The sequence below is a fragment of the Camarhynchus parvulus genome, unplaced genomic scaffold (genome assembly GCF_901933205.1).
Source record: "Camarhynchus parvulus unplaced genomic scaffold, STF_HiC, whole genome shotgun sequence".
Classification (NCBI taxonomy): Eukaryota; Metazoa; Chordata; class Aves; order Passeriformes; family Thraupidae; genus Camarhynchus; species Camarhynchus parvulus.
Window position 1 is genome coordinate 34,848 of NW_022147682.1, and position 10,706 is coordinate 45,553.

The window sequence follows — 10,706 nt, forward strand, 5'->3', positions numbered from 1 at the left end:
TGATTTTTGGGTGATTTGACGTTGATTTTTTGGGATTTTTACGTTGATTTTTGGGTGATTTTACGTTGATTTTCTGATGAATTTATGTTGATTTTTGGGTGATTTGACGTTGATTTTTTGGGATTTTTACGTTGATTTTTGGGTGATTTTACATTGATTTTCTGGTGAATTTATGTTGATTTTTGGGTGATTTTATGTTGATTTTTGGGTGATTTTTCCGTTTATTTTTAGGTGATTTTTTTGGTGATTTTTTGGGTGATTTTACGTTCATTTTTGGGATTTTGACGTTGATTTTTTGGTCTTTTTATGGTGATTTTTTGGGTGATTTTTGGTTGATTTTTGAGATTTTTACGTTGATTTTTGGGTGACTTTACGTTGATTTTTTGGGATTTTTATGGTGATTTTTTGGGTGATTTTTATGGTAATTTTGGCATTTTTATGGTGATTTTTGAGTGAATTTTTTGGTGATGTTTGGGTGATTTTATGGTGGTTTTTTGGGTGATTTTACATTGATTTTTGGGGATTTTTTGGTGATTTTTGGGATTTTTAAGTTGATTTTTGGGTGATTTTTGAGTGAATTTTTTGGTGATTTTACATTGATTTTTGGTATTTTTATGGTGGTTTTTGGGTGATTTTTGACATTTTTACGTTGATTTTTGGGTGACTTTTATGGTAATTTTGGGATTTTTATGGTGATTTTTTGGGTCATTTTTGGGTGATTTTTTGGGTAATTTTTAGGTGATTTTTGGGATTTTTATGATGATTTTTGGCAGATTTTAGAGATTTTTTTATGCTGATATTTTGGGTGATTTTTATGGTAATTTTGGGATTTTTATGTTGATTTTTTGGTGATTTTTCCATTGATTTTTGGGTGATTTTTGAGTGATTTTTTGGTGTGATTTTGGGATTTTTATGGTGATTTTTTGGAGTGATTTTGGGCTGAGAAGTTTCCACCACCCCAACCCCCACTGACCAACCAAGTTCTTCCTTAATTAACAATGGGAGGAGCTAATTAAGGATGGGGGCGGGGCCAAGTGGCCTCCCAGACCCCAAAACACCTCAAACCCACCCAAAACTCCCCTTCCCAAAACCCCCCTGAGATGTTTCCACCACCCCAACCACCACTGACCAACCAAGTTCTTCCTTAGTCCGTGGTGGGAGGAGCTAAATGACCTCCCAGACCCCAAAACACCTCAAACCAACTCAAAATTCTCCTTCCCAGAACCCCCCTGAGATGTTTCCACCACCCCAACCCACACTGACCAACCAAGTTCTTCATTAATCTGTGGTGGGAGGAGCTAAATGACCTCCCAGACCCCAAAACACCTCAAACCCACCCAAAAATCCCCTTCCCAGAACCCCCTGAGATGTTTCCACCACCTGAATCCCAACTAATAAACGGTGGGAGGAGCTAATTAAGGATGGGGGCGGGGCCAAGTGACCTCCCAGACCCCAAAACACCTCAAACCAACTCAAAATTCTCCTTCCCAAAACCCCCCTGAGATGTTTCCACCACCCCAGCCCACATTGACCAATCAAGTTCTTCATTAATCAATGGTGGGAGGAGCTAAATGACCTCCCAGACCCCAAACCACCTCAAACCCACCCAAAAAAAACTCCTCCCGAGATATTTCCACCACCCCCAGAACCCTCCCGAGATATTTCCACCACCCCCAGAACCCTCCCGAGATATTTCCACCACCCCAAGCCCCAACAGATCAATGAACGCTGGGCCTTTATTGAGGGCGGGGTCAACACGGGGCGTGTCTGGAAGGGGCGTGGCGCGTGGTGGGCGTGGCCTGGTTGGGCGCGGCCCCCTCAGAGGCGGCGGATCTTCATCTCGCTGCGCTTGAGGGAGTAGTAGAAGCCCTTCCACTGGGCCCAGTTGATGCCGTTGGCGTAGGAGAGGTGGGGCCCGGCCAGGTAGAAGCCGTTGAGGTTGGAGAAGTGGCAGGAGCGGAACCACCAGGCCCCCGAGGAGAGCGCGGCGCAGTTCTGCGCGAACAGGTCCTGGTCGCGGTCGAAGGTGGAGAACTTCATCCCGTTGTGGTAGCTCAGCGAGTCGCCTGCCGGGGGGTTGGCGCGGTTGGTCGGCGTTGACCGCCGTTGACCACCCAGTGGTCAACCTTGATTTGCTTGACCACCATTGACCACCGTTGGCCACCACTGACCACCCAATGGTCAACCATGCCTTGGTTGACCCCCATTGACCACCATTGACCACCATTGACCACCATTGAACACCGTTGACCACCATTGACCACCCAATGGTCAACCTTGCCTTGGTTGACCCCCATTGACCCCCATTGACCTCCCAATGGTCAACCTCAATTTTATTGACCCCCATTGACCCCCATTGACCCCCATTGACCACCATTAACCTCCACTGACCACCCAATGGTCAACCTTGCCTTGGTTGACCCCCATTGACCCCCATTGGCCACCATTGACCTCCCAATGGTCAACCCTGATTTTCTTGACCACCCAATGGTCAACCCTGATTTTCTTGACCACCCTTGACCACCCAATGGTCAACGTTGAGCTGCTTGGCCACCACTGATCTCCGTTGACCACACAATGGTCAACGTCAGCGTGCTTGACCGTCTTTGACCTCTCAATGGTGAACCTTGACTCCATTGACCTCCCAATGGTCAACCTTGACCACCATTGACCTCCAGTGACCTCCCAATGGCCAACCTTGATTTTGTTGACCCCCATTGACCCCCGTTGACCCCATTGACCCCCATTGACCCCCATTGACCCCCATTGACCACCAATGACCTCCATTGACGTCCCAATGGTCAATCTCAATTTTCTTGACCCCTATTGACCACCATTGACCACCATTGACCACCATTGACCACCGTTGACCCCCATTGACCCCCATTGACCTCCATTGAGCTCCATTGACCTCCATTGACCTCCAATGACCCCCATTGACCACCATTGACCCCCATTGACCCCCACTGACCACCATTGACCCCCATTGACCTCCCAATGGTCAACCTCAATTTTCTTGACCCCCATTGACCCCCACTGACCATCGTTGACCACCATTGACCCCCATTGACCCCCATTGACCACCATTAACCCCCACTGACCTCCATTGACCTCCCAATGGTCAATCTCAATTTTCTTGACCCCCATTGACCCCCATTGACCCCCATTGACCACCATTGACCACCATTGACCACCATTGACCACCATTGACCACCATTGACCCCCATTGACCTCCATTGACCCCCACTGCCCACCCAGTGGTCAACCTTGCCTCAGTTGACCCTTGTTGACCTCCATTGATCTCCCAATGGTCAACCTTGACTTGATTGACCTCCCAATGGCTAACCTTGGTTTTGTTGACCCCCATTGACCCCCATTGACCCCCATTGACCCCCATTGACCCCCATTGACCACCATTGACCCCCATTGATGCTCATTGACCCCCATTGACCCCCACTGACCACCATTGACCCCCATTGACCTCCCAATGGCCAACCTTGATTTTGTTGACCACCATTGACCCCCATTGACCCCCGCTGACCCCATTGACCCCCATTGACCCCCCGCCGGCCTCACCGGCGCCGCCGTCGACGACGCCGGCCACGTGCAGGGTGTAGCCGTCCTCGTCGGCGCTGACGGCCGCGGGCGAGAGCGCGAAGGAGCCGTAGGTGGCCGAGGCCGAGTTGTTCTCAAAGTCCTCGAGCTCCACGCGCAGCTCGTAGCGCGCCTGCAGGGTCAGCAGCGCCAGGCTCTGCAGGCCTGCGGGGGCAGAGGGCACGGGGTCACTCAGGGGTCACGCAGGGTCACTCAGGGTCACTCAGGGTCACTCAGGGTCAGCAGCGCCAGGCTCTGCAGGCCTGCGGGGGCAGAGGGCACGGGGTCACTCGGGGGTCACTCAGGGTCACTCAGGGGTCACGCAGGGTCACTCAGGGTCACTCAGGGTCACTCAGGGTCAGCAGCGCCAGGCTCTGCAGGCCTGCGGGGGCAGAGGGCATGGGGTCACTCCACGGTCACTCGGGTCACTCAGAGGTCACTCATTGGTCACTTATTGATCACTCAGGGGTCACTCAGCGGTCACTCGGGTCAGTGGTCAGGCAGGGTCGCTCAAGGCTCATTGGTCACTCATTGGTCACTCATTGGTCACTCATTGGTCACTCAGGGTCACTCAGGGTCAGCAGGGCCAGGCTCTGCAGGCCTGCGGGGTCAGAGGGCACCGCGGTCACTCAGTGGTCACTTAGGGGTCAGTGGTCAGGCAGGGTCAGGGGTCACTCATTGGTCACTCAATGGTCAGTCAGTGGTCACTCATTGGTCACCCAGGGTCGCTCAGGGTCACTCAGAGGTCACTCATTGGTCACTTATTGATCACTCAGAGGGTCACTCAGCGGTCACTCAGCGGTCACTCGGGTCAGTGGTCAGGCAGGGTCGCTCAAGGGTCAGGGGTCATTCAGGGGTCACTCATTGGTCAGTCAGTGGTCGCCCAGGGTCACTCATTGATCGCTCATTGGTCACTCATTGGTCACTCAGGGTCATTCAGGGGTCACTCAGGGGTCACTTAGAGGTCACTCAGGGTCAGCAGGGCCAGGCTCTGCAGGCCTGGGGGGTCACAGAGGGGTCAGTGGTCACTCTGTGGTCATTCTGTGGTCACTCAGGGGTCACCTACTGGTCCATACCGGTCCATACTGGTCTTTACTGGTCCATACTGGTCCATACCAGTTTACACCGGTCCCTACTGGTTTATACTGGTCCATACTGGTTCATACTGGTCGTACCCAGCCAGTACTCGCCGTCGTGGCGCGGCCGAAGCCGGCCCTGTAGTGTGTACTGGTTTATACCGGTCCATACTGGTCCATACCGGTTTACACCGGTCCCTACTGGTTTTTACTGGTCCATACTGGTCCATACTGGTTTATACTGGTTTTCACTGGTCCCTACTGGTCCATACTGGTTTATACTGGTTTCTATGGATTTCTATGGGGTTTTTTTGGTCCATACTGGTCCATACTGGTCCATACTGGTCCATACTGGTCCATACTGGTCGTACCCAGCCAGTACTCGCCGTCGGCGCGGCCGAAGCCGGCCCTGTAGTCGTTCCAGCCGCGGAAGAAGCTGACGGAGCCGTTGAAGCGGCGCTGGAACACCTGGGGGAGGGGGGGGGGGAGGGGCGGGAAAAATGGGGAGGGGCAGAGAAAAGGGGAGGGGCAGAGAAAAGGGGGAGGGGCAGAGAAAAGGGGGAGGGGTAAAAAGAGGGATGGGGAGGGGCAGGGAAATGGATTTGGGGGGTTCAGGGTGGGGGAGGGAGGGGCAAAAATGGGGAGGGGGTCAGGGTGGGGAGGGGCGATCATGGGGGTCATTTCGAAGGTGGGGGAGGGGCAATCCCGGACAGATTTCGGAGATGGGGGAGGGGCAATCCTGGGGTGGGGGGAGGGGCGATCCCGGGGTCATTTAGAAGGTGGGGGAGGGGCAATCCCGGGGTCATTTGGGGAGTGGGGGAGGGGCAATCAGGGGGTCGTTTCCGGGTGGGGGAGGGGCAATCCCGGGGTGATTTTGAAAGTGGGGGAGGGGGCGATTCGGGGGTGGGGGAGGGGCAATCTTGGGGTCATTTGGGGGTGGGGGAGGGGCAATCCCGGGGTCATTTTGGGGTGGGGGAGGGGCGATCATGGGGGGTCATTTCGAAGGTGGGGGAGGGGCAATCCCGGGGTCATTTCGAAGGTGGGGGAGGGGCAATCCTGGGGTCATTTCGAAGGTGGGGGAGGGGCGATCCCGGGGTCACTTCCGGGTGGGGGAGGGGCGATCATGGGGTCACTTTGGGGAGTGGGGGAGGGGCGACCCCGGGCGGATTTCGGGCGGGATTTTTTGGGGGTGTGGGGGGAGGGCGGGGCCCGGTGTGTGTGTGTGTGGGGGGGGGAGGGGCGGGGGCCCGGTACCGTCCACACGTGTCCCTCGGTGCTCATGTCGCAGTAGACGGGCACGGGGGGCGCCCCGGCCCCTCCCCCCCCGGGGGACACCAGGTACACGCCGTCCTCGCGCGCCCCCCCCGCGTGCACGTCCTGGCAGTCCCGGGGGGGGAGGGGCGGGCACAGCCCGGGGGGGTACGCTGGGGGAGGGGGGGAGGGGAGGGGAGGGGGTGTTATTGGGGGGGGGGAGGGAAAAATGGGGGGTGGAAGGGGGTGGGGGAGGGGCAAAAGGGGGGAGAGGGAGGGGGTGAGGGGGTGTTATTGGGGGTGGGGAGGGGTAGGAAAGGGGGTGGGGGAGGGGTAAGTGGGGGTTGGGGATGGGGAGGGGCAAAAGGGGGGAGGGGGAGGGGGTGTTATTGGGGGTGGGGGAGGGGTAAATTGGGGGGTTTGAGGGTGGGGGAGGGGTAAGAAGGGGGGTGGGGAGGGGTAAATGGGGCGTTGGGGGGTGGGGGAGGGGGCAAAGGGGGGGAGGGGAGGGTGTTGTGGGGTGGGGGAGGGGTAAAATGAGGGGGTTTGGGGGGTTTGAGGGTGGGGGAGGGGTAAATTGGGGGTGGGAAGGGGGGTGGGGGAGGGGGTGTTGTGGGGGTGGGGAGGGGTAAATTGGGGGGTTTGGGGGGTGGGGGAGGGATAAAATGGGTGGGAAGGGGGGGTGGGGGAGGGGCAAAAGGGGGGAGGGGGAGGGGGTGTTATTGGGGGTGGGGGAGGGGTAAATTGGGGGGTTTGGGGTGGGGGAGGGGCACAGATGGGGTTGGGGGTGGTTTGGAGTGGGGGAGGGGTAAAAAGGGGGTTGGGGTGGGGGAGGGGTAAAATGGGGGATTTGGGGGTGGGGGGGTTGAGGGGGAGTGGGGGAGGGGCGCGGGGAATCACTTCCGGTCAGAGCCGGCCGCTTCTGTGACCCCTCCCCCACCCCAGTATAAACCAGTTCCATCCCAGTTCCCTCCCAGTCCCTCCCAGTCCCTCCCAGTCCGTCCCAGTCCATCCCAGTCCATCCCAGTTTGTCCCAGTCCATCCCAGTCCATCCCAGTCCATCCCAGTCCGTCCCAGTCTCACCCTGGGGCCGGATCGGCTGCCCCTGGCTCAGCGTCCCCAGGGCCACCAGCAGCGCCACGGCCGCGACCTGCGCGGGATTTGGGGCAAATTCCGGGGATTTTGGGGAAAATTTGGGGAAAATTCGGGGCATTTGGGGAAAATTGGGGGATTTGGGGCAAATTCCGGGGATTTTGGGTCCGTTTGAGGGAAATTTGGGGGAATTTTGGGGAATTTGGGGGAATTTTGGGGAATTTTGGGGAATTTTGGGGGATTTTGGGTCCATTTGGGGAAATTTGGGGAAAATTTGGGGGATTTGGGGGATTTCGGGGAAATTCAGGGGATTTTGGGTCAATTTAGGGGGAAATTGCGGAATTTGGGGGATTTTGGGTCAATTTGGGGAAATTTTGGGGGATTTGGGGGATTTTGGGGTCCATTTGGGGAAAATTTGGGGGATTTGGGGGATTTTGGGGGAATTTTGGGGGATTTGGGGGAAATTTGGGGGATTTGGGGGAATTTTGGGGAAAATTTGGGTCCATTTTGGGGGAATTATGGGGGATTTTGGGTCCGTTTGGGGAAATTTTGGGGGATTTGGGGGAAATTCTGGGGATTTTGGGTCAAACTGGGGGAAATTTGGGGGATTTTGGGTCCATTTGGGGAAATTTGGGGGATTTGGGGGGAATTTTGGGGAAAATTTGGGGGATTTGGGGGAATTTTGGGGAAAATTTGGGGCTTTTTTGGGGGATTTGGGGTGAATTTAGGGGGTTTGGGGGTGAATTTGGAGGATTTTGGGGTAGATTTGGGAGATTTTGGGGCTTTTTTGGGGTGAATTCGGGGGATTTGAGGCAATTTGGGGAACTTTTGGGGTGGATTTGGGAGTTTTTGGGGTGAATTTGGGAGTTTTGAGGAGTTTTTGGGGCGAATTTAGGGGATTTTGGGGCTTTTTGAGGTGTATTTGGGGGATTTGAGGCAATTTGGGGAATTCTTGGGGTGGATTTGGGGGATTTGAGGGAATTTGGGGCTTTTGGGGGTGAATTTGGGGGGTTTTGGAGGATTTTGGGCTGAATTTGGGGGATTTGGGGAGTTTTGGGGGCAAATTTGGGGGGATTTTGGGGCTTTTTGGGGCGGATTTCTGGGATTTGAGGCAAGTTGGGGAATTTTTGGGGTGAATTTAGGGCTTTTTGGGGTGAATTTGGGGTGAATTTGGGGTGAATTTGGGGCTTTTGGGAGTTTTGGGGGCTTTTGGGGGCTGAATTTGGGGGAATTTGGGGAGTTTTTAGGGCGGATTTGGGGGGTTTTGAGGGAATTTGGGGCTTTTTGGGGGTGAATTTGGGGGGTTTTGGGGGTTTTTGGGCTGAATTTGGGGGATTTGGAGAGTTTTGTGGGGGAATTTGGGGATTTTGGGGCTTTTTGGGGTGAATTCGGGGGATTTGAGGCAATTTGGGGAATTTTTGGGGTGAATTTAGGGCTTTTTGGGGTGAATTTGGGGGGATTTTGGGGGATTTGGGGCTGAATTTGGGGGATTTAGGGAGTTTTTGGGGTGAATTCGGGGGATTTTGGGGTGAATGTGGGGGTGAATTCATGGGGGTTTAGGTAATTTAGGGAGTTTTTGGGGTGAATTTGGGGGATTTTGGGGCTTTTTGGGGTGAATTTTGGGGATTTGAGGCAATTTTGGGAATTTTTGGGGTGAATTTGGGGTGAATTTAGGGGTTTTTGTGGGGAATTTGGGGGATTTGGGGGTAGATTTGGGAGATTTTGGGGCTTTTTGGGGGTTTTTGGCGATTTGAGGCAATTTGGGGAATTTTTGGGGTGAATTTGGGTGAATTTGGGGGGTTTTGGGGTGAATTTGGGGATTTTGGGGCTTTTTCGGGGTGAATTCGTGGGGTTTTAGGTAATTTAGGGAGTTTTGGAGGCAATTTGGGGGGATTTGGGGCTGAATTTGGGGCATTTTGGGGGGAATTTGGGAGATTTTGGGGCTTTTTTGGGGTGAATCTGGGGGATTTAGGGAGTTTTTGGGGTGAATTTGGAGGAATTTGGGGCTTTTGGGGGGGTGAATTCGTGGGGTTTTAGGGAATTTAGGGAGTTTTGGGGTGAATTTGGGGGATTTTGGGGCTTTTTGGGGCGGATTTTTGGGATTTGAGGCAATTTGGGGGATTTTTGGGGTGAATTTAGGGATTTTTGGGGTGAATTTCGGGTGAATTTGGGGCTTTTTGGGAGTTTTGGGGGCTGAATTTGGGGAGTTTGGGGAGTTTTTAGGGTGGATTTGGGGGGTTTTGAGGGAATTTGGGGCTTTTTTGGGGTGAATTTGGGGGGTTTTGGGGGTCTTTGGGGTGAATTTGGGGGATTTTGCACCTTTTTGGGGTGAATTCGTGGGATTTTATGTAATTTAGGGAGTTTTGGGGGGAATTTGGGGGAATTTGGGGCTTTTTGGGGTGGATTTTGGGGATTTGAGGCAATTTTGGGAATTCTTGGGGTGGATTTTGGGGTTTTTTGGGGGAATTTGGGGTGAATTTGGGGGTTTGGGGAGATTTTGGGCTGAATTTGGGGGATTTGGGGGGTTTTGAGGGAATTTAGGGCTTTTTGGGGTGAATTTGGGGTGAATTTGGGGTGAATTTGGGGCTTTTTGGGAGTTTTGGGGGCTTTTGGGGGCTGAATTTGGGGAATTTGGGGAGTTTTTGGGCTGGATTTGGGGGTTTTTGAGGGAATTTGGGGGATTTCTGGGGTGAATTTGGGGGTTTTGGGCGGAATTTGGGGGATTTTGGGGCTTTTTTGGGGGTGAATTCGTGGGGTTTTAGGTAATCCAGGGAGTTTTGGGGGGATTTTGGGGTGAATTCGGGAGATTTTGGCGCTTTTTGGGGGAGATTTTAGCGGATTTCCGAGGCTTTTTTTTTTTTGAGCTAAATCCGTGGGAGTTCGGGCGTTTTCGGGGCGGATTTTCGGGGCATTTCCAATTCCCACCGCGCATTTTTCAATTCCCGGGTTGAGTTCGACCAATTCTGAGCGGTTTTGGGGCGAATTTGGAGGATTTGGGGCAATTTTAGGGGGGTCCCGTTACCTCCATGGCTCCGCAGCGGCTCCGAATGCGGACGGGGGGGGTGGGGGAGGGGCAGCGCTCGGGGGCCCCTTTGGGGGGGTGGGGGGGGGGGAGGGACCCCCCGGCCCTGCCCTCTTTTGGGAGAAAAATCCCCAAATCCGCCCCTTTTATCCCTCCCCCCCCCAAAAAAAAAGCCATTTATTTATTTTTTATGATTTTTTATTAATTTTTATTATTTTTGACTGATTTTTGACGAATTTTTCATTCGTTTTTTACTAATCTTTGACTAATTTTTAACTATTTTTATTAATTTTTTATTAATTTTTTACTATTTTTATTAATCTTTTATTAATTTTTTATTAATTTTTATTACTTTTTTATTACTTTTTTATTACTTTTCTACTAATTTTTTACTATTTTCTTACAAATTTTTTACTAATTTTCTACTTTTTTTTTACTAATTTTTATTAATTTTTTATTGATTTTTTACTAATTCTTTATTGGTTTTTTAATTAATTTTTTACTAATTTTGTACTAATTTTTTACTAATTCTTTACTAATTCTCTACTAATTTTTTACTTTTTTGTTATTGATTTTTATTCTTTTTTTACTGATTTTTTACTGATTTTTTACTGATTTTTTGCTAATTTTTTCATTAATTTTTTACTAATTTTTTACTATTTTTCATTAAT

The 10,706-nt window shown here is 52.2% G+C and overlaps 1 protein-coding gene across 1 annotated transcript; it reads right to left on the reverse strand.

Annotated features, from left to right (window-relative positions):
* Positions 1–1,718: 1,718 nt before the first annotated feature.
* Positions 1,719–10,098, reverse strand: LOC115915842 (microfibril-associated glycoprotein 4-like). The gene is made up of 6 exons (XM_030969558.1): positions 10,036–10,098; positions 7,005–7,071; positions 5,925–6,094; positions 5,042–5,138; positions 3,577–3,759; positions 1,719–2,066 (listed from the first exon to the last, which is right to left on the reverse strand). Exons 1-6 carry the CDS (start codon positions 10,039–10,041, stop codon positions 1,819–1,821), a joined length of 771 nt encoding a protein of 256 aa, XP_030825418.1. The 5' UTR covers positions 10,042–10,098; the 3' UTR covers positions 1,719–1,818.
* Positions 10,099–10,706: the final 608 nt, after the last annotated feature.